This window comes from Tinamus guttatus, unplaced genomic scaffold (genome assembly GCF_059628265.1).
Source record: "Tinamus guttatus ecotype Peru unplaced genomic scaffold, ASM5962826v1 Tinamus_guttatus_pri_ptg000025l, whole genome shotgun sequence".
NCBI classification, from domain to species: Eukaryota; Metazoa; Chordata; class Aves; order Tinamiformes; family Tinamidae; genus Tinamus; species Tinamus guttatus.
The window spans coordinates 1,307,297-1,334,831 of record NW_028288559.1 but is presented as its reverse complement, the minus strand read 5'-3'; the positions used below and the strand labels follow the sequence as shown (position 1 = coordinate 1,334,831).

Sequence of the window (27,535 nt, the reverse complement as noted above, 5' to 3'; positions counted from 1 at the left end):
AAAGGTCACGTTAATCAGGCTACTAGATACCATGATTTGTGGTTGCTTGGAGCTTGGCATGCAAGGGAGCTAGGGACGGGGGCTAATATTACAGAGAAGGAATGGAAAGGTTCGTTTGTAAATGTTAAGTGTGCAACACTTGATCTGCCCCTTAAAGCTGGGCACTACGTGATCTTGCCTTGATGGTGTTAGACCTAGGCCAGGCAGGCAGTGTTTAACTTATTAATTTGAACTTGTTACTGGAAGCGATGTCAGCTAGAAGGCACCTTCTCAGTGTATTTTGAGCTTGCTCCAGCGTGACTATTCATCAGTGAGAAGGTTTGGGTGCTATATATAGAGTCAGTGTTGGCAGTGTTAAAGCACCCAAGTTGATGTTACTGGAAACTATTTCTTTGAAAGTCATCACACTGATTTTATTAGATTGGAGTTATTTGCCACTTCCATTTTTTTATTGTGGTTTTGTGCTGAATTGAAGAAACACGAAAGAAATCTAGAAGCTTCTTTTAAATTTGATCTTTGCTCCGGACTTTGTGCAGTGTTTTTAGGTATATGCCTGTATGCCCATGAATTTAAAAGAAACTATTTTGTTCTGGAGTCCTGATAGAGTCAAAAAAAAAAATCCTTTGGGGGGCAGGGAGGGGAAAGTAATTTAAGAATTAATATTCAAAACCTTAGTAAAGATTGAAAGCCTAAAATCATGATCAAAAAATTTTAAGAACTTTGTTAGGTTTGCTAACATTGCTGATCCTGAAGACTCCCAGAACATTTGGATCACATAGATATTTTTATGGCAACCTTTTCTAGGAATAAATACTATTAGATGTTCAAATGTTGTGGTTGAGGCAGCCTGTACAGAAAGCTCTAAAATTTAAATGAAAAGTTAAGGAAAGATGATGCTATCATTGCTTTATCTAATGCCCATCATTGCAGTGTTTTTAGCTGTGCGGCTGCTCCCAGCGTGCTGCTGCTTCTCTACGTATAACTAGAGTTGCTGAGCTACTGGTGAATGTGAGGAGTACTGTCTGTATCTTGAGTAGCCATTGAGCGGTGTATCTTGAGTAACTATTTGGGTAATTTTCCAAACTCTAATATAATTTAGAACGAATTGGAGAAAAAAGATGTTTTCTTTTTCTATTTTTTTTAAATTTATTATTCTTATATATTTTTAAGGTGAGCGACAAGCAATGTTCAGTCTGCCATTTTGCTGAGTAATGCTTGCCGCCAATATTGCCTTGGCCTCACTGTTGTTAAAAGGACATAATACCCAATGCAGGGAAGTCTTGTTACAGTACTTCCTTGGCCACCTTTGTGACTTGGGCCAGAAAAACTTACCGCAGTATCTTGCATAAAGCCAGTAACTTTCTATTTAGGATGTGGAACACCATCAAATCCGAATATCTTTGCCAGTGATGGCAAGTAGTAGAAAATACTGTCAGATAAATAGTTTCAGTGGTGAGATGAGTTCACTGCAGAAGTCTTTTCACCTAATTTCTGTTTTGAATGTGCAACTTTTCCTGCTGCATTTAATCCTCAGTATTTGATTCTGGAGATCTTTTGGGGTGTGGTACCTTGTTCTGATCTTTTAGTCTTGCACTGTTACTTGACCTGCAAATTTGTGGCACAGGTGTTTCAGGATGCTTTTAAGCCTGTATGCTGAAGTTGACCTAGAGTTCATGTTAAATCCAGAAAATTCATGCTCACTTAACTACACTCATGCAGTTTCTCTGCAGCCAGCAGGTCAAATTGGTGAAAATGCATGGCTTTCGGTGGGTGTATTTTTCTTTGTCAAACTCCTATGTTCTTCTACAGTAGTGTTGGGAGAATGTGTGTTCTTGATTTGTGGATCTTGATTGCCTTTTAATTTTGCTTCTCGCTTTTCAATAAGATTTGGTAGTGATTTCCATAGTTGTTTAGGAATAATTCTTGATACTGCAAAACCGGGATGTTTGGTCATTTTCGGTTCCTCTTGCTCTGGTAACTTAAAGTTTCTCCAAGTGGGCCTCATTTTAGGAGATGAAATAGTGAAAAGAATGATGAGGCAGCCTACTAACCTGAGTCCCCTAAGCCTAGGAAGTCTGTGCACTGTGAAGAAGCTTTCTCCCTATTAAGTGCCGATAATGTCTACTTCCAAAACGTTCCTGCAACCCTTTAGGGCTTAAATGGCCCCCACAGTACAAGGCTGAACAGAAGAGGATGAGTGCCCATCACGTGGTAGGAGAAGGGACTCCTGTAGGCCCGTTCAGCCCTTTGTCCCTGCTGAGACAGCTAGCTTCGTGTCACCTCGTGCCACTTGTGGTCCGAGCACCAGCAGCTGCAGAGCAGGGGTTGTCCTTGGCACCAGGCAGTGACTCCCATGACACATGATGGCACTTGCTTCACTGCCCAGATGTCTCGTGTCTTTATTCTATGCCCTACAATTGCAAATCTTGTTTAAAAAAGAAAGTAAGCTAATTAGAGGAACAGTTGTTGTGCAATAGTGGCTGTATTTTTCTTATCCTATGCAGTAGATGCATCTCATGGCTTTATCATCATCAAAGAATGTACAAGAAAACCTTGTTTTTCTTCCAGCTAAGAACAGAAAAGCTGCACAGCGATTCTGTAACATGGCAGTAGCTCATTATACCACAATTGAAAAATCAGTAGGAGAAAACATAATAGGTCTGTGCTTAATGATAGAAATACTATTTAGTTGCACAAGATCTCCAGATATATTCATTATAATTGCCAGTACAATCCCAGCTAGCCATGAGCATGTCTGCTTCATTACATTTGAAGGTGTTTGCTACTCTAGCAGGGCTGTTACCTGTTAATAGTATTGATAGTGCTGAGAATGGATGGTTTAACTGACTCTGTGACTCAGACCAGGATGGGAGCAATGCGAGAGGCTGTGGAAGTGGGAATCCTGCCTGGCAGGTAGGCAGCTCTTGCCAAGAGTGCAGCTGGCTACTGCAGAGTCACTGTCACATGCAGTGTGTCCATATTTCACAAAAAAAGTGGGATGTGCTCCCTTCTGCAAGAATGAGGCTCTGTGGCATGAAATGGGAAGGTAGATTCTTCATTCTTTACCATCCTGCCTGATTGCCTCCCGTTGTACAGTACAAGCCAGTGTGTGCCAGACTAGTTTGTGGCCCTGGAGGAATCTAATGGACCCCTGTTGACACGCCTTATGCTCAGTCTTCATTGTGTCTTTGTTTGGAGCAGGTATTTTCAACCTTTCTTCCAGACATGAGCTATTTATGTTTTCTCAAGACCAGAGCTGCACTTTTCTCACTGCAATGGATGCTGTATAGAAACAGATGCCTGTAACAACACTTCTAGCATAGGTGGAGTCCATGTGCTCGTGTGGGCAAACCTGCATATGTTGCAGCATTCTCAGCTGACCTGGTTTTGGTGGAAGGTTTGGCTGGCTTGCATGTGGGGTGCACTGATTAATGTTTGCAGCTCCGCCTGGGCATTTAGGGAGAAATTTGTAGATGACTCCAAATAGACATCTGCAGCTGTGTGAAGCATTCCTCTGTCTGCGTTCACAGAATCACAGAATGGTTGAGGTTGGAAGGGACTTCTAGAGATCATCTAGTCCAACCCCGCTGCTCAAGCAGGCGCACCTGGAGCACGTGGCATAGGGTGGCGTCCAGGTGGGTTTGGAAGATCTGCAGAGAAGGGGCCTCCACAGCCTCTCTGGGCAGCCTATTCCAGGGCTCTGTCACCCTCACGGTAAAGAACTGAGCTAGCTCAGCCTCCTCACAGGGAAGATGTTCCAGTCGCCTAATCATCTTTGTAGCCCTACACTGGGCTCTCTGCAGTAGTTCCATGCCTCTCTTGTCCTGGGGAGGCCAGAACAGGACCCAGCACTCCAGATGTGGCCTCACCAAGGCCAAGTAGGAGGAGAGGCTCATCTCCCTTGACCTGCTGGGAACATTCTTCCTAATGCACCTCAGGATACCATTGACCTTCTTGGCCACACGACTCCCTTTACCTGATGAGGTGGCCTGTAGTAAACACGCACGGGAGTGTCACCCATGTTAGCTGGCCCTTTAATCCTGGCCAATAAGTTCTCAACTTGTTCTGTGTCCTTAGGCAGAACTCAGTACATGACAGTTGCTCTCTCACATTCAAAGCACCTACCCCACCTCACCTTCCTGGCCTGCCTTTCCTAAAAGGCACGCAGCCATCCCTGACAGCATTCCTGTCATTTGTGCTATCCCACCATGTCTCTGTAACTGCAAGGCGGTCATGGCCATGCGGTCGCACACAGATCTCCAACTCTTCCTGTGTGTTGCCCATGCTGGGCGCATTGGTGCTCAGGCATTTCAGGGAGCCAGTCGAGCCTGCAGGTTTCTCAGGAGAGGTGCAAGAGGACCCTCCGCAGTCATGTTTTGTACATTTCTCCCATCTGTATGCACATGCTGGAAGAGTCTTGACTTGAGTCAAGTTGCAGAGCTGATCACTCTGCCTCTAACTCTCTCCTTGCCTCATCTTTCCTGGCTTAATGCCCTACTCACTAGGCTGGCCAACCTGCCAGGCTCAGGATTTGTAGCACCTTCTTTGAGGCATGTTGCTTTTCTTCTATCCCTTCTCCACAAATGAGAGTAACAGAAGAACCTCCTCATTATGCTGAAGTGGATGAAGTAGCTGGGAAAGTTATTGAAATAAAATAAACAGAACTATCTTGATTCTCTTTTCTGTCAAGACAGAGCAGGGCTTATTGCCTCTCCTCCAGCCAAATGGAGAAAGTGTGTGGAACTTTATTCCAAAAGGGTGATAAGCAGTCAGTTGACTAAGCTATTTTGTTTTCATCCTGTTCTACTGATAACATAAAGTCTGTTTGCTAATTTAATACTACTATACTGTTGCTGAGTTTGATCTCCAAATCCACCTGGCTACAGCTTCAGTCAAGGTGATCTAGTTTTAATAATTTCCTTTTTGATTTGGTCCTGTGTTCTGAGGCCTCAATACTGTACTTCTTGTGCGCAAGGGAGATTTCCCTTCATACCTGCTGCAAAGTGTCACCTAGTTTTTGGCTTCCCTGAGTTCTAGGGACACTCATTAGTAACTCTGGAAAAACGTGGTGGAGCTGGACCATCTAATATGAAACAGTAATCTGAAATTTGCTTTGGTGCATCAGTGAAAATCATAGAAGTACATGAAAGGCTGTCTGACTTGGGAACTAGCTATAGAGAATTGGATGACTTTAATGGTAGAGACTCTGAAGTAGGTTTGATTTGGTATTATCTACCTTGATATTGACAGTTTTTGAAAGTGCTGCAATTTGATTTGTCAAAAGTGTTGAGGTGAAGATGACAGCGTGCATTGTCTGGAGACAGTTACCCAAATGAGTTATGCCAAATGTTGATCAGGTTCCTGTATGAGTTTGTTGCAAATCCTCCCTCTAAGTCCTTGGCGGAGTGGGTAGAGGCGTTTACTGGCCACCACTGCATCTCCTGCATACATAGTGACTTTGCAAGGAGGTGTCAACAGCTTTGTTGAGTTTACCTTTATTGCCAGAAATTGTCATTTAAGAAAATGAAGCGAATAAGATGTGCCTCATTTGCCCACTCTTAGAGAAATTCTGGTTTCTTCTCCACATTTTTGTAGAATTCCTTCTTAAAATTGGTGAGACTTCTTGCAACAATAAAGGCTGAGCAGATTTGGCTTCAGATGCCTCTGAAAAGGCATCTGTGTGCTACAGGTTGGAAAGGTACATTTTAGTTTTCATAGCTGTGGTTGCACAGGGCTGTGACCTTTGGGGCTCAAAGGCGTAGGACAAGGTCAGCAGTGCCTGACCTTGCTTTAGCTGTGTGTGACCCAACAGTCCTCATGCAGCAGCCAAAACAGAGTGCTGGCCTGGAGCAGCGGCTGCTGAGCTCCTCCTTACTTTACTATCACTACTGTGGGAATTTAATTCAACTATAAATAATTGTGTCAAATCTGCTGGCCAGTTTTACTTTAACTACTAGTATAAACATACCTCAAATAGAGGCTTTGTGATAAAAATGACCAGCATGTGGCCTTGGAAAGATGTTTGTCCACTGCTTGTTACGGGAGGTTCCCACGCCTGACCTGCACAGGTTGGTATGTGCTGCACAGCACACCGAGTTTAACTATGTACATGACATTGTCTTAATCTGTTATTTTAAGGTTGTACTGTTTTTCTGCAGCAGTCATTTTGTGTTTTTTGCTACTTAGGCTACAAGAATATTTTCAACTTGTTTCTAAAATAGCGATCGATAGATCATATCATAGCCGCTACTGGTGGAGTGTGAGAGGTGGGACGTTGAATCAGGCTTCCATAGCAAGTTATCAGTTATCACTCAGAAGATTACAAATGTTCCATGTGATAAACTTTATAAGGATATGGTCCATCAGGCCATACTCTGCTGATGTGTCCTGGAATAAGAGCACAGAATTGCAGTACTGCATCGTTAACTGTCCACAAGTTAGAAAATTACTCACCTGCAGACTTAAAATAGAGACTTCAGGTAACACTGTAGTACTGCAAATGGCTTTAACCAGCATAAAAGTGACATCAGGTCTTTGCTTCCCTGGGTTGTTAACCCAAATAAAATCTTCCCAATTTTCCCGTGGGTTTCCTGGGGAGCCGCCAGGCAGGATTTGTGCCAGCAGGGCCGTGGTGGCTGTGCACACACTGAGTGGGCAGCCGGGCTCGGGGGGCTTTGCCTCTTGGAGACCGCGCTGGCTGGCGCTGGCCATGTGAGAGAATGCAGGAGTCATTGCAATGCAATATGAAGTAATCGTTGGTTAGGTCATGTATTTTCCTGTAATTATGGAAGTGCATTGGCGCTGTCTTGTACCGACTCCTCCCATTGTATAAATCCCAGCGCCCTGCTCTCCTGCAAAAAGTTGCTTTGCGGGCTTGGACTGCTGTTTTGCGCAGTTGGCTGAATCTTGGTTTGCTCAGTTTTGAAGCTTTATTCTTTGGTACCACCATTCCTAATTTTCTTTCCTGTCTTTAACCCTTGTTTCTTACCTGGCCATTCCATTTTGTTTTAATTGTAAAATTTATCAACAGTGGTCTTGTCTTAAATCATCAGGGGAACGTAGGACAGCTGTAGGCTTTATGGCTTGCTGAAATGAGGAAGGGATTGTTGTTGCACAGCTGATCCTGTGCCTTTCTTCCAGAAAACAGGGAGGATGCATGTGCAAGCACTGCTAAATCTTAGTGTTCCTGCACAGAAGTTCCTTGGCTTTCACCCTTGTTTGCTCTGGAAAACAATCTACTCTTGTCCTTTATGCAATGGATCTTTTAAGCCTAAATAACAGCATTCTTATTTTGAGGAATTTTGTTTTTGTTGTTGTTCTCTGGACTTTCTGCTACTGCACATGAGTCTGGTTTGACATTCGGTTTACAGTGTGTGTCCTGGCAGTGAATCTGTTAATAAACGTATCTCTTTGAATATGGTAGCTCACTTTTTTAAAGGCATTTGAGTTAGTAATGGATGTGATGGCAGTGTGCTTTGGATTAGTGCATTACAAGAACAGGTAGTACCGTGCTGAACATCCTTTTCACTCTAAGATAACACATTTTCATACAAATAATAGCAAGTGACAGTTTGATGTAATCAGCCGTCTTGTTTCAGCTGATAAAATCAGGGGCCTTGAGGAAAATGCCGGTCTTCATAGCTGAGATAGTTTAAAAAAATGTGGAGCCTTTGTTTCTGAATTTTGCAAATCAGGAATGAAGAACTAGGTATTGCTAATTATATGTCTGTTTGGAAATGAAAAGCAGTATCCTTTGTACAGAGCACAAGCAGAGAGGGCAGCACATATATAAAAGCTGGAGATAAAGTCTTGCAGAGAGGGGAAAAAGAGAAGAATTGAAAAGGAGTTTCCACTTCAGGAAGGTTTTTGATGTGTGGAATGGCTATGGCTTGTTTTTTTTCTGTGAGTTTTGGAAAAGAAAAACTTCTAATGAGTTTTGATCTTATTAAATGCCTTTAATTATTTAGGGGTGTGTCTGATCACAACAACATTGTTCAACTGGGCTCTTCTAAGGCAGCTTCTGTTTCGTCTTGACATGCAGAGGGGGATCTTGTCCCTGGTAGATTTTGCAGCAGATGTAGGAGGCTAAATTTGGCAGAAATTTCTTCTAGTAGTTCAGGAATTCTAGCACCTTCCTTCGTTCACTCACTCAAGTTATGTCAGACATCTCCAAAATTGTTGGAATCCGTCTCCGCACTAGCTCAGTGTTTTCCTTCAGGAACTGGTGAGCTAAATAAGTCAGGTTTCCAGAAGAAACGTGTGCTTGTGCTTTCACCGTCTCCTCTCTGCTTTCGCTGTTCACTCCTGCGTCATCTTCAAGGATTCCCAACCGTTTCTTGTTGTTGTGGTTCATGATGGTGGTGACCTCAGATGGGTAATTTGTGGGTGAATCTCAATTTGCTGCAAATGCTTTCTAAAAGTTTAAAATTTTCTGTGAACTTTCATTCTGATTTGAGAGGAATGTGACATAAACAAATGAATATATGTGGTTTTGCCAGTCATCATAATTTTCTGCAGTTTGTTTGGGTTGGTTTCACTTCAGACGCACATCACTTGGCACCGTAAAGACGCGTTAACAAGATCTTAATCTGGGGGAAGAGATACTCTTGCATCCAGGATTTATTCACTGTTGGTTTCTACCTTTCACAGATTGCCAACACGTTGCTGGCATGGATGGTTCTGCAGCATCCTTGGTACAACAGAGACTTCCATTTGAATTCAGGGTTTGTTTTATTGTATCTGCTTGTTTGGCAGAGCTTCTCTGCTTGCCCTAGGTTAAGGTTTTCAGCTGAATCAATTCCATCAGAGTTTGCCCTCAATATATCAGGAAACTGATACAACTCTGTTCCTTACAAGCCCTTTATTTCTTTTTTTTCAGTGATTGCTTTTCCTGCATTGAACTGGTTTAGTCTCAGCGCTCAAGGGCCTACATTTATGGCTTGCCATGTACATAGTGATTCCTGAAGAAATTCCTTGTTATGACTTGCAGAATTCATTCAGTCTGATGGTGGCCTTGCTGAATACTTACTGCAGCTTCACATAGAGAGTCACATAAAGAGGAACCAGCAGGCTCTAGAGCTATATGGAATATGTAAGTAGGCAGATGCGTTAGCATTTTTTCCCCCTAAGCTGTGCATTGTGGTGGATATCTGCACAAGGCACCTGCATTGAGGAGAAATGAGAGCGACTTTGAAAAGAAGCTTGCTGAAGAACATTCTCTGCACTGGCAGTAGCCTACACACAGAGTTGTCTTGAGGCTTGTGGGCATCTATATGGGAAGAAAGACCCCACCTTTCTCATATTCAGGTAATAGGTAGTTTTTACTGCTATGCAATTTAACCTGGTGACTTCTCAGCTGCATAGACAACTTCTCCTAACGTCAGTTCAGTGTGCAGGAAAGAAATTTGGTACTGGAGGAATTAATAAGAGGGAAAAGAAGTGAGAACTGGTATTTGTCTGAAAGGCAGAGAAGTCAGTGTTTCCCCCTCACTTGTGTTTTATTTTTGTGGCACACGTGGTAGTAAAGTTTTAAGATCAGCCGCAGGTGTTTGCAAAATAATGGCCCTTTCATCTTCTGCACGAAAATTTTGTGCATTTTCCAGTACTCAGTAAATATTCAGCACTTTGTATTCTCCTAGAAAGGTTATTTCAGCAAAATAGCAAAAAGATTTTTCTGGAAATCACAGTGATGCTTGAGTAAACAGAGAGAAGAAAATTCTGTAATACAGACATGTGCTGTTCTTTCATGGTAGTGTTGCAGGTGAGCTTTTCTAGCAAGTGCAGAATATGTATGAAATTAAACTACCCAAAGCCAAATTCACTTCTTGGATCCATACAGATAAGTTAAAGGACAGGGCTTAAGTCGGGCTCAGTTGCCCCCATGGCAATTATCCTGAGTTATTCTTTGATTTGTGTGGAAGCAGCCTTGGTTTATAGTTAATTATGGTTTGGGTTTGTTAAGCATTTTTGGTTTCCTGTCACCTAATTCCATTTTCACCTGTCTGAAAAATATCTGCCCGATTTGTTTTCATTGAGCTGTTTTTCACTGTGCTTCACTTTCATGTTAATTTGTTATATTCCAGGGTGTTTTCACTCTCTGGAAAAGACACATCCAAGCCATAGTGAAAGGTGAGCTGAACAAGCTTGTGCTCTTGACGTAGGCTTGACATTTCTGTGAGTGCATCCCAGTGAGTCGATTCTCAACGCGCATTCTTAGCTGATGGCGATTTTACACATGTGTTCTTCAAAATACTGTGTTCGGCAAATGAAAATGTTGTTTCAAAGCCTGGATTTATGTGCGTACTGTTCTAGCTGGCTTGAGTATAATCCGTACTGAAAATCATGCTGTCTGCCAAGTAAGCGGAAGTGAAATTTTAAGAGCAAATCTAGAGACTACTTGTGAAAACTTGGAGCCAGGGTTCATTTGGGTTTTAGTTTCCCTTCTCATAAGAAAATTGAATAAAATACTTGACTGAAAATGGAAGACTTGCTCTTTTTTCAGAAAAAAAAATACTACAACATTTGTTTCCTAATTTTTTGTATCAGCAAACTTAGGTCTCTTGGAGTGGGGGGCAAACACTCATTTTGAATGCTAGGACAATAATTTTTCTGCAAATCTTTGTGTATTTAGTTTTTGAGAGGACAAACTGGCTTTGTTTCTAATTGAAGCACCTTGATGTTTCTGCAAGTATGCATCTGCTTGGATGTTGCTTTTCCACTCAGGTGGATTACCCCAAGTGAGAACATGTTTTAAAATATTTAAATTTTAATTGCATGCATCTCACGTATGTGTAAAACCTGTTTTTTTTTGTTTTTTTTTTTCTATTTTTTTATTTGTGTCCTAAGATTAGGAGGAATGTTTTGCACATCAAAACACAATAGATTTCCTGTTTTCCTTTTTTAAGTAATCCATCTGATTGCAGGTGATTTCTTGTTGGATCTCTTAAAATACTCTTCCACTGTCATTGTAAATCATTGGGGAAACTTGTGTGGCTGCAGTCTACCTGTCCTTCCATTTCTGTCTCCTCCCCTATCCCCTCACCTACACGCACACTTTTCTTTTTTTACCTGAATCTGTTGGACCTCTCAGGAGGGTTCACTCTCATCAAACTGTCACTGGGTTCAGAAATTGCTTTTATGCTTGTATGTTATTTAATGTGAAAAAAAAAATTGAAGCCTTCCAACTCTGCAGCATCCTGTGGGGGGCAGCGGGGGGGAGAAGACAACAGAATATTGCTGGTGTAAAAAACACCTGGTAGTGATATTTTTGTGTATTAGCAGTTTGGACTGTTGTGATAAAGGTCTGTTGGTTTTCAATTTGGTGTCACTGAGCCCGAAAGGAAGCTCTCACTTTGGGCTGGAGCAGACGGATGCTCTCGTTTCCACCGTAGCACTTCTGTGAGCAGTGAGCTGCCGTGACAGTGTCCCAGGACATCATTCTGCATTGCCTAGGGCTTGTCTTGTTTCAGGAATGACTGGGCCAAGGGACGTTTATGCTTGATATTAAATGCTATTGCACTATTGCACATTTCCCTTTCTCCTTCTCTCCCGGCTTCTCCATCTCTTTCAAAGAAAAAAGTGGAAATATTCGCTTGAAGAGGAGGAGAAAATGTCCTGTGGAGCAGGAAGGCAGCTGGGTACCTGAGCTCTCAGCTAGGGCTTTCTAAATTTCCAGGCTGTGAAATATGAATCAACTTACTGTGTGTTGGCAATATTTCATTAGCAAACAGCTGCAGGGTCTGCAGTGGTGAGTATACTGCGTGTGAGTTTAAAGGGTTTAAGCTTCGGTATCTTAAGACTCGACTAGTTAAGATCTTACTAGGGCAGATCCTGTTTAATAATACTGCTGTTCCTTATTGAATCTGACTGCCTGTAGTTCTTTCAGTTTTGCAAATCATGTAAGATGTCATGTAAGATGTCATAGCATAAATCATATGTGCTCCTCCTACGTGTTGTACTGAACTTTTTTTTTTTTTTGGGTCTCGTTAATTAAAATAGCACTGTCTTATGGAACTGTTTTACTTCCAGTCTGGGCTTTTCATTATTTTTTTTTCTCTCTGTAACCTCACATACTTTTCTTGGAATTGGTTAACTGGTCTTGTCCAAAGTAAGGTGACTTGGTTTACTCGAATGTCAACACAGTCAAAACATAGGTGCTGTATTGGAGGGAGAGCAGTGAGCAAGGTGATGATCTGGATGAGAGAACGAGGTGTCCGCATCGAAGTTCATTGGGTTGTGTTTCTTTTCTCTTCTTTTCTCCAATTGTTATTTATTCTGCAAATAAGGATTAATAACAGAAGCCCTGAAAAAACAAAAATTATATGAATTCGAATGAATGACGCCAGGCATTTTCTGGGGTCTGTATGTGCGGGGTCAAGTGCGCTGCCTCGCGCTTGGGGCCTGTCCAGCTGCGTGGGCCCCGAGCTGCCTTGCAGCACTGTTTGTACTGAGCATAGTTTCACTGTATCGAGACCGGGCTCCTTTTTAAACGTTTTCACACTGCTGGGGAGAAAAAAGCAAAATTGAATTTAGCTGCCGCTATGTGTCTGACGGGTGAGATTTGTCAGCTCACGTGGACTGGTGGGTGAGCTCTAGAGGGATAGTTGCAGGTCCCACCTTTTTTTCCTGTGTTAGCGAGGATGAGGGACTTTGGCACAACTGAACTGGCAGAAAAAGTACAGGTGATGGAGCAGGCTCGATGAGCACTGTGGCATCGTCCATGGGGACTTTCGTGTTTTGTGTGTGTGTCTGTGTTCCCAATTGTGATAAATCCAGCAGGAATCAGAGAGAAGTGCAGATAAACTGAACCCTCGGAAGAAGTAAAAACTGTGTCTGCAGAATCCTGGTTCTTAGGCTGTCTTCCTGCCACTGCACTGGCACGTGCGTGCCCATATCATCCCCAACCTTCCTCCAGTCCCTCTTTCCTGTCTCTATCTTGTATCTTTCTGCATCCAGGCACATCCCTCCTGCTGCCGTTCGCCCAGGCTGCATCCCTTGTGGAGCAACTTCCCCGGTGCAGCACTGGCAGGGAGAACCAGGCAGCCCTACCTCCAGTGGCAGGTTTTTGTGCTCCCAAAGGATGTGTGTGGCACAGTGCGTGCTAGGGACTCGATTCTTCCCTTGATTCTAGACAACTATCTGAGCGTAGCAATAAAGTGCCTGGGATAAACTGGGTATCTTGGAGACTTGTCTGCTGCTTCGTGTATGTGCAGTTCTAGAGAGTCCACAGTCAGGTTGATCCACAGATGTCTCTTTTCTCTGGACTCCCCAGTTTGCAGGGAAATGATGAAGTGCTCCCACACTGCCCGGGAGTGCTGAGCAGCTGCTGAGTGCCTGATTCTGGCTCAGTTTCCAAGCTTCTTAGGCTCAGGTACATGTCCGGCAGGGGAAATGCATTAGCAAACTCCTTTAGCACAAAAGACATACCATACCAGGACCTGCCTCCTTTTGCCTGGACTTTCTTTTTTTTTCGTGCCCCAAAAGTCCCATTAATCTATCTTATTCACTTTAACTCATTCTGTGTTTTTTTTTTTTCTTCTGTCTTCCCTTTGGAAGCCTTTACTGACTAAATTTTATTGCCAAGCTATTTTCTTTCTCCAGTCTCCCTCTTCATTCCCTTCCTAATTATGTTGCTGACTGTCTCATGTGTTTTGGCTTTTTTTTTTTAAAAAAAAAAAGTCAGATTTTATTTTAATGGAAATAATTTCCAATGCAATCGAAGTAAACAGGAAGGAAATGCTACAAAATTGAAGCCAAGAGGAGAAGAATGGTTAATGTCAAAATAGAAACCACAAGAGTTTTCATGAGATGAGACTGCAACTTCTTAGGGCTGTCGCTGTGGTACAGAGGGAATGTGGGCAATTTAGGTTCTGGTGCTGCTGAGGGTCCGTGCAGTTGGTGAGGCTCCCATTGCTCCTGTGCTCCCGTGCTTGGGCCGCTCCGCTTGCTCGGCTCTCCTGCAGTGCCAGGGAGCTGGGGCCGGCATTGTGGGCACTTGTGGGGAAAGCCAAGCCATTTGGTTGAGCTCCTTGTGCTCGATCGTGCAGGACAGGTGCAGACCAACACCTTGGGATCCGGTGTCTTTATGGATCCCTTTGTTGGCATCTTTCTTTAGAGTGCTTTCTCTCATCCTCCCTTCACTTAAATAAGGTTTCACCCAAGAAGTGTATTGCCTCCCTCGGTAGGAAGTCTTCTACCTCCTATATGTAACTTTTTGAGCTTCATTCCTGATAGAAATAAGGCAAGAAAGATGCTTTTCATTGACATTGACAGGATGTGCCAGTATTCCACTAGTGTTGCTGGGTTCCAGCAGCCCACATTACCTGCCCATGGATCTCCCCTTGGTTTGGGATTATTGTTAGTTATGGTGCTGACAGCCTGTGCAATTCCTGAGCTATTTACATCCAAAAGAGCTGAAAGTGAAAGGAGAGGAGAAAAAGAAAAAAAAAAAAAAAAAACACTACAAGAAAGAAAATCAAGAACCTACCAGGAATGGTATAATTTGCTGCTTCTACCTGTAGGAAACCGAAAAGCTTCAGTAGTAGCGAGTTCTCAGTCTGGCAGGCTGCTCCTTAAAAATGATTATTTCCAAACAGGTTAAGGAAACTCTATCTGTTTTTTAAGTCAAGGAAAATAAATAAAATGTTTAAGAAAACAAAAACAAAAAAACACCTTTTTCTCTCTGAGCGACCCTGCCCAGCGCATGCTGCCGTTGTTCCCCCTAACATCTGTGTCCTATCCAGGGGGATAGGAGATGGATAGCACAAGTAGAAATTGGGAATTTCTCTGGCTGGGTTTGCATCTTTTTTCTCTTCAATCCAGTAGAATTAAATGGAAAAGCAAGCATTTGTAAGGGATGACTTTTGGAGATCAGAGGTTAAGATGAAAGGCTTAAACGGTTAAGAGGTTACATAAAAGCTGTTACAGGGCACTGAGCGAGGGCCGCAAAGCTGTACGTTTGATACTGGAAAAAGATTTTGTGTATGGGATATGTGGAATGTGCTTGTCTAACTTCTGTAGCAGATGCACAGAGAGCCCCATCAAAGAGCAGAGAAAGTGAAAACCTTCCTAAAATTCTTCTAAATATATTAAGTCTCTTCTCAAATGTAGGGACAGAAGCAGACTTTCATAAGTGTCGTGAATACGCAGTTTTCTGCCCCTAAAGACGATGCAGCACAGAGTTGTCCTGCTTGTTGTGAAAAGCAGAGCTTAAATTAGAACTGCACAGAAGAATGTATCTTTCCTAAATATAAAGGTTTCTTCATGTCATGAGTAAGTACAGAGCTTTTAAAAATTGTATTATTAATACCCATCTTTTGGATATTTTTCTGTTTTCATTGAGGTAGCTACCCATGCTCTATTTTCGTAAATGCCTCTTTTTTCCCACTTTGTCTCTGTTGTTGCCATTTTGTATTTGTCTCATTGCCCTTGTCAGAAACTTTTAATCTGCATTTCCACTCTCTTATTTAGCCATGGTGTTTCTTTAACTGTTCACACACTCTTTCTATTGTATTTCTCTTTTTTGTTTGTTTGTTTGTTTTAAATTCATGTAACATGTACAGTATTTTATCTTCTTCCTGGATATCCATTAACTCTCTGGAGCAGTAAGTCTAAGGGAAGAGTGCTAATAGCTGAGAGATCATCCTTGGCATACTTTAATTGGAGTCAGACCATTTGAACTTGTAACACTTGGAAAATGAAAGTTAATACATTTGTTTTGTTATTCCCATGGAAACAAGATATTTATAATGAGCTTCTAAAAACAAGCTACAAACATACACAAAGAATCTGATTCTTTGTAGCATTTGCTTAGGAGAACTTTTTTTTTTTTTTTTTTAAGCTTCATGACCTCTGGAAAGCTGGTGTCAGGAAATGGCTTCATCTTTAACATGAAGAGGGCATTAAGAAAAACGTCTGGAATAAGTGGAGGGTTGATGTGCCTTGCATAGTGTGCAGTGTTTGCTTTTGACCTGCTTGGTCTGTTCCTCGCTCCCTGTGAGCCCATGAGCACGCAGGCAGAGCAAGAGTGTAGCAAAGGTTCCTTTGTTTCAAAATGACAGCTTTTTCCTTTGGGGTGTTTATAATTGGAGTACAGCTCCAAAAATTCCTTTCATCTCCAGTCTTGTTTCCAGGGTCACTCCAATGACTGGTGTTTGCTGGTGTAAATAGCATCATGGCAACATGGAGCACATTTCTTTTTTCTGTGGGCTCCAGCAGTGATACTGAATTGCTTTATGCTCATGCATATCTATGCATGTACATGTCATGTACATAACCATGTAACATTTGTGGTTATGCCTTAAGTTGGAAGGAGAAAAAAGCATTCCCTTTTCCCACAGCAGCGTGGCATGGACTAAGTCAAATCTGAGAGATGGGAACGGCCTTGTCTCTGGCCAGAAGGGGATGCTCTTTGTCTCTCTTGCCATCCTAAACGTGTATTTTTTTAAATACAGAAAAAAAAAAGTTTTGATCTTTTCATTGATAAATGCAGGTGTAAGAATTCTACATATGTTAAAAAAAGAAAGAAAAAAAAAAGTGTGTGTGTGGGGTGGGGGGGGCGTGGAGTGGGGAAGAGCTAGAAAAAGGGAGCAAAAGAGGAAGTTAAGCCTGAATGTGAAGTCCTTGTAAAGGAGTCAGCACAAACTGCCAGAAGTTTTGCTAGTTCTCTGTGCTTAGTCCCATTCCCAGTGGGATCCTGGCTGATGCTCCAAGCTGAGCAGTAGCAGATCTGATGGGAGGCTTCCAAGTAGCCTCTTTGCTATACAGAATTGCATTGGAAAGGTCTGTATGCCCAACTTGGCTGCATGTCTCTAATGACCAAGGGCCTTATGCTAAAGCTGGGCAGGGATTGCCAATGCAGGGTTGTTTTACTTTAATGAGAGGCAAAACAAAATGCAGTTCTGACCTCTTTTCAGTTAGGTAAAAGTCTTCAAGAATGTTTCATCAGCAGAGGGATGTTAATCCTATTAATGAAAGTTCTGGACAAATTCCAAGTAGTTAATTGCAGTATGTTCCTTGTGTCTTTCTGATTAATGAATTATTGGATTATATTCTTCATTTCTGCTGTCACTATGCTCTTTTACTAGCTAATTCTGTGAGCTATTCCAGCACATGCATCACCTAGAGCAGGCAAGTTGTTGCAAGCAGCAAAGTTTGGTCAAAAAAAAACCCCAAAACCGAAAACAAGAAAAGTTTATTTCTGGCTAAATTTGGAAGTGTGAAGGTTATAGGAATTTGCTACATATTGGGCTGCCTTGGAGCAAAAGATAAAGCAAATGAACTGTATATAAATTGTTATATTAGTGCTGAGTTTTCTTGTGAACAAACAATTTTACTATGGTATGAAACGCTGAGATTTGCTACCTAATTGTTTCTATCTAAAAAGGAGAAATCTCGCTTGCCAGTTTTGCTCATGGAGGCAGGGCAGGGTGATCTGGCTGCTGAAGGCACACAAGAGAGAAGCTGGGGAGAGATCAATGAGTTGCTCTCCATGACCTGTGGGTAGTGAAGTCCAGCGAGATTTCCACACACAGCTTTTGCAGCCTGGTCTCCTTGTTGCCAGTGCACACTCTCCGTGTCCTTGCAGTGTATCGTTTATTCCTGTATAAACAGCTGTCACTGCTGAAAGGACTGGTCTGGGCTTTTTTGCTAATTTGCTTGAGACACACTCTAAATTGGCATAAAAAGAAATGCTTAGGCTGCAAACAAAGCTGATGTAGTAGCATGTTTCCCAGCAACATAGACCCTCAAATATTTCTTTGAGAGTTTCCTAGTGCTGTAAGCAATTGAAAACATCTTTTGCTATTAAAGATGGTACTATTTAAGGCTACAGCAACATAAATATCAGACCATCTTTTTGAAACGTTTCTATTTGATCTGCTAAATTTTAGTTTAAAACATATGGCAGATCTTTTGCTCTAAGGATGCAGGAATGTGTAATTTAACAAACCAAGAGGTGTGTTTTGTGTTTGATATAATTCATAGCAACCAAAATAAACATCTACATCTATATGCATCTACATCTCTCTCTCTATATATATGTTGTGTGTGTGTGTATTTATGGTGCGCCATCTTGCTAATGCTGTGGTCTCATATCTCAGTTTTGAAACAACACTAAAAATAGTTTAGTATTGGGTAAAAGAAAGGAACAGTGTGTGCTCTGCTACGTTCTCTCCTGTCTAATGCAAGTATTTTTAAATGCTAAAAAGCAGACTTGCATGAATCTCCTTTTGGCAAAACACATCTTTGCAATAAATATTGAGATTTATTTGTGAGCGCTTTATCAGTTGAGCCTGCTGGCCTGACAGGTGTAAAACCTCTGCAGGAGTGCCTGTAAATAGAGCTTTCCGTAGAGTCCTGGTTCCCACTGTGCTTCCCAGATTCCCGCTGCATGCTGCTCTAGCAGAAGCTTTCCCTGGAAGTAAAGCTAAACTTTCCATCAGCCTGGGAGCAGGGGCTTCTTGTTAGCTTTGAAAAGGGCGGGAAGTCTTCAGGTCTGAATTCTGGGTGTTTTATGATTTCATCAGATTGCTAATTTGTGTTTTCCCAAAACCTGTGAATGTTTTGTGGGAGCAATGGTCTGAGGAGGAAAATAATTACTGAAAATTTAGCATTTAACAGTGTTCAATAGAGGAGGAGGAGGATTTTCAAATTTTAGTGACCTTTTTAATGATTTGCTTTATCCAACAGGACTGTTCCTTAGGTTTACTTACACGTGAATAAAGTGACCCACAAGTTGAATGTCATAAGTAGTTATTCAAAGCAGAATAAAAACCATTCTGTAACCAACCTCACCTCAGGTGCCTCCCCCCATGGCTTTTCGGGCTGCAGGCTTCACACGCGATGGCTGCGGCGAGCCCGTTGGGCTGCGAGGAGCCACAGGCCGTCGCACAGCAGGCCCCGTCCCGCTCGGCGCCCTGGCCTTCCCCACCACGGAGAAATAACCTCTCTGAAGCACTGCCCTAGCAACGTGTGTGAGGAATGCAGCGTCCCCGGGAGCAGGCCGAGCGGCTCCGGCTTCCTTGCTGTGCTCTCTGGTCATGTCCTGCAATCTCTGTGTGTTTCACCAGGGGGAAGTCTTCCAGAACTATCACTTTTGAGCAGTTTAAGGAAGCTCTTCAGGAACTCTCCAAGAAGCGATTTAAAGACAAGAGTGATGAGGAAGCAGTTCAAGAAATACATAAACTAATTGAAGGCAAAGTCCCGATTATATCTGGAGTAACGGTATGTGACTGTTTTGGTAGTCCTCTTCCTCCTGTCCCCCTCACCTGTTTCCTTACAGAAGCTGTGCGACTTTAGTTTTTGGATATTTTAAGCCAAAGTAAAGACAACTTAAAGTATATCTTTTTTTTTTTTTTTGTGTGTGTGTGTGTGTGTGGTTTGTTCGACATCTGATGGAAATGTAATATTGACCATTTTTGATTTTAATATCGACAAGATGTCATTAAACTTTTTACATGGAAAAGAAATTTTAGAAAGCATAGTGTAGATAGGTTTGGTTTATTTTATTCCTTGGTTGTCTTTTTAAAAGCTCGGATTGGGCAATCTTTTATGCTGTAACTCAGGAGAGCCTGCAGTGTGCACCATGAAGTTGAATGGTCCTGTCAATTTAGTTAATCTATGTAAATTTACTGTCTTCCTGAATCTAAGCTTAGAGCTGTGGATGAAAATTTACTTCAAGTAATCCTTCCAGAATTTGGTTCTGCACAAGTGAACAGTGGAAATGTCAACTGCAGACATCTCTTCTGAGTTGTACAGTTTGCCAGATTTTTACAAGATTTGACTCTGTTACTCTCTGCTGCCATTAGGAGCAAGTGGTAGTTTTGATACAGAGATTTCTTTTTTTCCTTCACTCATTTTAGTGAGCTTAAATAAAACACTTTAGTGAGTTTAAATCCATCCATGGATTCTCGCTTTGACTTGTGCATATGCATTTTGGCCTGACTCCAGACCGCTTTCCATTTGCGGTATTTCAGCAGTCAGGTGCTGAAATGATAGATCAGTGGCTGCTAAGAGAGGCACAGCCTCTCTCTAGATGGATGACAAGGTGCTGAGAGGGCTTTGCTGATGCAGACTCATGTTATGTAAGTGCTAAGTATCAATACAAGTGCACCAGCAGCAGGAGTAGAGGAAGGGAGGAAAAATACACACCAGTAGTCTTGAGTCTTGCCTGTAGTCTGCAGTGCATCTTCAAGCTCTCTTGAATTGAGCAGGCCCAAGGAGGTGGAGATGAAATGAAGTTACAAAAAAATGGAGGGCGCTCTTAAATGGGAAGACATGATGTAAGTCACAGTGTTGTCTCCTTCCCCCTGTCAAGGAGAGGGGCAGGAGGCAGGGCTTAAATGCATTTATGCAGGTCTCTTGAAGGCTCAAGTGCAGGAAAAAAGAAAAACGGTATGTTGGGTTTATCATGCAAGCTTAGTTCCTAGCTGGTAAAAACTACCTCAACACTCAGATATTACAGGCATTAAACTTAAAAAAATAATAATTTAAAAAAGTAAGAAACAGTAACCCAGTAAAGCAGACGTGAAGTCTATATACATACTTACAGGCTTGTCTTGCAAAAGTATTCTACTGATTTGTTTGCCTTGGGAAGCCTATGAATTGAAAATTTTAGTCTGGACAGTCACTGCTTTCTACATGATTAGGCAGAGTTATGTGAAGCTTTTCTTAAACTGCCCTAGGATAATTCCATCCTTCCATGTAGTGTGTGCCCTCCTCTGCACAGCTCTCCTGTAGGCCATGCAGGTGTACGTCAGGTTTCAGCCAGAAAGCTTTACTGTCATTACGGACACATTACTATGTCTGGATGAGAGTGGAGAGCCTGATGAAGTGGCACTTACTGATAAAGAGACCTGAGGAACATTTGGAGGTTTGGCTGGGCTCTTGGGAGGGGATATGTCTGTCTGTGCTGAGTGACTGCTTGAGGAAATCACTGCTTCAACAGGATGGTCTGAAAGTCATTACTTTGACATCAGAGAGTGAAGACCATAAGGTATGTTATGATAGCTCTGTTTTTTTGTTTGTTTGTTCTTCAGAATTTTTTGGAGTTACAAAAAACACTGCTTATATTTGAAGCGATTGAGAAGGCGCAGCAGCCAGACATTGAAAATGAGAGAAATTTTGAGCTCATTTCTTATCTGCAGTGGAAGGTGTATAGTCTTGGGTGCACAGGAAGAAAAGACAACATGCAAGGAATGTGGGTTAAGCAAGCCATAGCTTTATGAGCTCATACAGGAATGATCTGGCTGTAGAATACGCAGTGTAAGTCATATTTATTTGGCAGTCATTTCCTCATATTCAAGGACTGCAATCAGACATCTAAACCTGGTCCTGTGTCTTTTAGTTGCCCTCACCCCAACACAAAGGATCTGCAGGACTGGAGTTTTCTATTTCCCTGTACCAAATGTTGGGTTTTGTAACTGTGTACCATGCATCTCCTGTGGAAAGAATCTCACTTTGGACTGCTTAAAATCTGCTGCTTAAAATGAAACCATTTGAACATCAGTATATATCTAATGGAATTCTTGACACTGAATTGTCAAGAATTCCATTCATCCTCCTGCTTCAAAAACTGGTGACACTGCCCTTGGCTCATCAGAGGCCTCAACTCAGAGCTCCAGAAGAAGGATCCCACCCTGTCTAGGTCTTGTGCTATGGAGCACTGGGGCAACAGTGACCTCTTCTGTGGGAGATGTTCGCTGGTCAAGATGCTGAGGTGCCAAGTGAAGGTGGAAGAGGTTATCAGGGCGCACCATCAGGGAAGGTGGAGACTGATGTGACATTTGTGGAAAGCTCAATCCACTCAAGGCAAGGAAGGAGAGACAGATGGAGACCACAGGAAAGCGATACTGCTGAAATGGAAAAGGTTGGAAACTTGTAACTTCTGGCAGCCAGGAAAATATATGGATCTGCTCCACCTGCAGATCTGCAGCTTCTGTGAGTACTGGTGAGGACAAACAGGAATTGTCAGGTGATTCATTGGAGCCATCTGAGTGTAAAATTAGTGACCAAAAAGAGGGGAAAAGGCAAGTTACTGGAGACTCCCTTCTGTAGAGGATGGAGACACCTATCACCTGACCTGACCTGACCTGGTGTTTCAGAAGGTTTGTTCCTGGACAGGTGGCAGGATCTGCCATATCGCAGACGGACTGCCAAGGTTTGTCCAACCCTCTAACATGGACCCCTTGCTGCTCTTCCTTATAGGTATGAAGAGTACCAACTGCTCCAGAGGTAACCTGAAGTGACTACAGAGGTCCTGGGTGAGGGCAAAGAGCATGGAAGCCCAGGCCATGTCTTCTCAATCGTTTCAGTGAGGAGGAAAGGCTTGAGTAGAAATGGACTAATCCAAATGGTCAACCCTGTCTGTGTGGCTTGTATTGCAAGCAGGACTTTGAGGAGCCACCGACCAGGGATAAAATGCCTCTTAGCAAAGTACTTAACAAAGATGCCAAGAGTCTTTGCAAACTAGGGTTGCTCACTCAGGGCTTTCGACTAAGAGTAGAAAGGGGTAAGTGGAAGATAGCCATAACTCAGAGAGAACAAAGGGCATAAGGGCCAGTGCAAATGTGTCTGTGTAGTTGCTTGAGAACAGAGGATCTGTCACTTGCTCTGTAAATGCATCTTGGGACCCATCTTAAATGCTTGAACATAAATATGCATAGCATGGGGAACAAGCAAGAAGAATTAGAAGACTGTGGACGTTGCAGAACTATGACCTCATTCAGATTAAAGAGATGTGGTGGGAAAGTTCTCCTGTCTGGAGTCCTGCAGTGGATGGATACAGGCTCACCTGGAAAGACAGGGTGGCAGCCAGTGTGGGGATTCTGCTCTACACAAAGGCATGGCTTGAATGCAAGGAGTTTTGCTTTGAGGCAGATGATGAACCAGTAGAGAGCTTGTAGATAAGGAGCAGAGGACTGACCAACACTGGCCATGTTGAAGCAGCTGCCTAATACAGATGTGACACCCAGCAGCTGGGCAAGGCCTTGACAGTCCCATGCCTTGGCACTCATGGGTGACTTTAAAATCCCCAAATCTGATGGAAAGGCAAAATGGCCAGGGGTAGACAATTTGGAAGACAATTTCTTGGTGGAGACGATGGTTGAATTGACTACACGGGCTGCTCTGTTATACATACTATTCATAAACAAAAGAAAGATGGTTAAAGATGTAAAGGCTAAGGAGAACTTGGGCTGCAGTCAGCCTGGAAACTGTGGAGTTCAAGGTCCTGAGAAGAGTGAGTCAGTCAAACAGCAGAATTACAATCCTGGAGATAACAAAATCCCTTGGAAAACTGCCTTGGAGGGCAAAGCAGACCAGGAGAGCTGGTCGATCTTCCAAGTCCAGCTCCTCAGAGCACAAGAAGGGTCCGTTGCAATGTGAGCAAGTCGAGCGGCTTGGCAGCAGGCCGGCCTGGATGAACACAGGGTTTCTGATGGAGCTCCAAGGCGAAAAGTAAATAGCCAGAAGGTGGGAGCAGGGAGAGGCTGCCCGGGAGGAATATTGCCTGGGCATGACAGAGCGGAGCTAGGCAAGCCAGTGTTCAGCAGCAGCTGAGACTAGCAAGTGTGGAGGTGAAGAAAGAGAAAGAAGGTTTCTGTAAGTGCTTGGTAGCAAAAGGAAGGCTCTGGAGAGTGTGGTCCCCTCGTGAGAAGGGACACGGAAGAGGCTGAGATGGTGCAGGATGCATCTAGGTGTGCTGAAGGAGCTGGGCAATGGCATCTTCCAAAGGTGGGAGGAGCAATGACTGACGCCTGGAAGAGGGCAAACATCACCTTCCTCTTCAAGCAGTGCAAAGATAGATGCTCCAGTCCTGTAATCATCTTTGTCGCTCTCTGCTGGACTGTCTCCAGAAGTTCCCCATCCCTCTTGTACTGTGCAGCCCAGCACTGCACCCAGTACTCCAGGTGCGGCCTCACCAGAGCTGAGTAGAGGGGCAGGATCCCCTCCCTCAACCTGCTGGCTACGCTCCTCCTCATGCAGGCCAGGACCCCATTGGCCTTCTTGGCCACGAGGGCACAGTGCTGCCTCATTGTTAACTTGTTGTCAACCAGGACTCCCATATTCTTTTCTGTGGAGCTGATTTTCAGAAGGTCAACCCCTAATCTGTACTGGTGCCTGGGGTTATTCCTCCCCAGCTGCAAGACCCTGCACTTGTCTTTGATGAACTTCATGAGGTTCCTCTCTGCCCAACTCTCCATTCTGTCTAGGTCCCTCTGAATGGCAGCACAGCCCTCTGGAGTGTCAGCCACTCCACCCAGTTTGGTATCACTCCAAGTTGGCCCATGGATGATTCAACTGAAATGTCAGGATTTGTTGTTGTTTGATTTTTTTTTTTTCCTCCTGTCTTCCTCCTTTCTTTTTGCCCTGTGAGTAGTCAAATACTGAAAGAAGTTGTCAAGAGAGCTTGTGGAACCTCTGTCCTTAGAGGTGTTCACAATTTGCCTGGAGAAGTTCCTGAGCACCCTGCTTTGAAACTAGGGTCTGTCTGAGACAGGCTAGGGTCTGTACCTTGGCTACAGAGTCATACTCAGAGTCATATTCAAATACTCCTGCCAAGTTTAATTGTTCCATGATTTTTATGGTTCTAATTAAATTGAAGTGTTGTAAAGAACTTGACAAACATTAGCATGTGGGTATAGAATTTCCTAGGATTGGTTCTGTGCTGGTAGCTTGCCTCTCACATTCTTTATTTTTGTTCTTTGTGGCCACTTCTTGTCAAAGCGGTAATTGTTGTTCTGTAGCTAACCAATACTGTGATTTTTTTTTTAACATGTAAGGAGGGGCAAAAAGCTTGAATTCATGTTACTTTTGAATTGTTGACTGGAGTGTTAGTGGCATTGCTAATAAATGTGGCTAGGTTTTATGTGATTATTGATTGATAACATTACATTTTGCACTTTTATCTATTCTGAATGATCCTGGAAAAAAAAAACCCCAAAAAACAAAACAAACAAATGAAAAACCTCACCTTGCTGAACAACACAGATTTCAGCCATTTAAGAGTCTGTAGTTTTTACCATTAGGTTCTTGCTTTAGCAGCTTGCTTAGTCCGGTTGCCATAGATTGCAGGCCAGGTTGCTGCACAGCCTCTGCTCTCCTGTGTTGGTTTGAAATCTCTCTCTGTTTCCCTGGCAGACCAACAGGAAAAGGAAAGGCACATGTGGTGTCCCGCAGCCTCGTTCCTGCAGTGCTGCTGCTGGGATGCAGGGTCTCTTGCTGACCCGTCATCTGTGCTGCGCTCTTATCAGCGTGCAGGCCTTATGATCTAGACGTAAACAACACATTCCTCACTTTTACCACTGGGAATGCTGTCCTGGGAACAATGTCCTGGGAACATCCTTCATTACAACACAGGCCACTCTGTTAATCCTTGTTTTGCTCTTTCTGCTAGTGTTTTCATACCCGTGCGTTTCCATTCAGATCACATTCCTACATGTCTCTACTTTTGCTGGTGATCCACCACCAGAATTCTTACTTGCTTGCACTGTAATTTGGACATTGAGGCAAATTTTATACTGATCATGCCACCCCATTTTAAACAAAGGGGCAGAAACCATAGCCCTTCTTTGTCCAACCACTTGAATTAGGCTTACCATTGCAATTTATCACAACAGTAGTCTGTCCTGCAAACAAATTTACTGAAGGAAAAGGAAGCCACCTTGAGTTCCTGAGGCTTTTCTCTGCATTTGAGAATACAGAGGGTATGCGTGCTGCACAGACCCAGTGTTCTTAAAACCCGTGGATAAGAACACAGAAGAGGAAGTGTGAAAATAGTCAAGAACATCCCTTCAGCAAGAAACATCCTATGTCCTTTAGGAAAAAGGAGGATTTTACCAAGATGTCAGAGCAATATCAGGTGGCCAGATGATCCCCTATGTGATTTTGGGGATACAACCTGTTTGACTTACTAATGCTCTGAAGAACAGACAGAATAAATTCCTGGTTGGGAACCAGGCCAGGAGCTTACCCTGCTGCTTATGATGTCCCAGCTTTTACATTCTTACTGCTTTTTGTTTTATCTAGCTTGGCTGCTAACACAATTGCTGATGGAAAGGTGTATTCTTAAAATTAGTTCTGATGGGTTTACAAGTGTCCTGGATAAAAAGTGCTAGTAAACCAAAGTGGATAAGAAAAATGCATGTATTTATTAAGAAGGATTACTACTTCCTAGATATCATCTTGCTTTCTGTTTTGCAGTCTAGAAAAATAACACTGCAGGTCAAAAGGTTCCCAGAGGTCTTTTAGCAATGTTATTTTGAGAATTGGAGGTTCCAACAATCATATTCTTCCAGCTAGTAACCAAATTCTTGCCTCTGATTTGGTCTCCCCTCAAGACCCAGTCTGAAGGCAAAATTGCAGAGCTGCTTATTGTGTGTAGCACATGCTGAGCTTGTTTGGAAGGAAAGGAGCAGAAGCGGGAGTGGGAGTCTCATAAAGTAGTTACGTATATAGGCAGAGGAATTCCTTCAAAAGAGCCTTTATTTGAATGGTGTGAAGGATACGTGGCTTCCATGGTGTCTGTCTAAGTGTTGTAGCCCTTATTATTACTTTTGGTCTAACTGAACCCCTATTGGTCCTTTTGCTACAGATTCAAGAATCTTTTTCGACCTTTTAATGTACAGGATTAAAACATGTTCAAGCCGTGTTGTCATATGGAAGAGTTAACAGCGAAATGTTTATACAATGTGTTATTTTGAAAAAGCTATTTGTTAGAATTGGTTAATGAACATTTCTCGTTTGCAATGAGTGTAGGTAGAAGGGGAATACAGTTTTTAATGAAGGAAAAATTTCCCAAAACATTTACTTTGCCACAAGAACCGTGACACTTTTGACTCTGAAATGCACCCTAATATAGGGTGATTAATGTAAGAAAGATAAGCATTTTATTGGTCTTTGCTCAGTTTCAGACCATTTTTACTACAATACACAGCTGTTATATGTGCTTTTATTTGCCCTTTAGTGCCCACTTTCTTCAGATTTAAAAATATAAATTAGAAAAGATCAAAGAGACTGCTCCCTGTCCAAGCACACGAGTTAGTGTACTCTTACATTCTGTGAAATACCTTTTTCATTCTGTTGGTGTAGTCAGATTTTCTTTGTCTCAGTAACAGCAAAACCTGATATGGCTTAGGGAAACAATATAGGAGAAAGTCTTTGCTATTTCACAGACTGCTGATTTGGTGACATTGAACATAATTTTCAGATCAGCTAGTTTGTAACTTCTGTCATGACTTCTAAAATCATGACATGATTTCAGAAAAAAAAAACACTCTCTTGGAATTCTAGAGGTATTGGTTAGTTTGTTCTGTATTGGTGAAGCTTGGCTTTTACGCTGACTCAATTTAAGAGGTTTTGAACATGTCTGTTATCTGGAGTTTCTTAATATTTTTGAAAGTTTAAACTTGATTATTAGTCTGAAACACTTGATACTGAAAATCTTCTTAAATTTTTTGGACATAACCTGCAATATTTTGTATTTGGCTATATGATGATCATTGTTAATATATGTATATAATGGTAAGAAATGAGCATT

At 42.5% G+C, this 27,535-nt stretch overlaps 1 protein-coding gene across 1 annotated transcript in view; it reads left to right on the top strand.

Moving 5' to 3' along the window:
- TPPP (tubulin polymerization promoting protein) overlaps positions 1-27,535 on the top strand; it is a 38,234-nt gene that overhangs the window by 10,064 nt on the left and 635 nt on the right. The window contains exon 2 of the mRNA XM_010221198.2: positions 19,068-19,221. Coding sequence (XP_010219500.1) covers positions 19,068-19,221 — 154 coding nt within the window. The remainder of the gene's footprint in view (positions 1-19,067; positions 19,222-27,535) is intronic.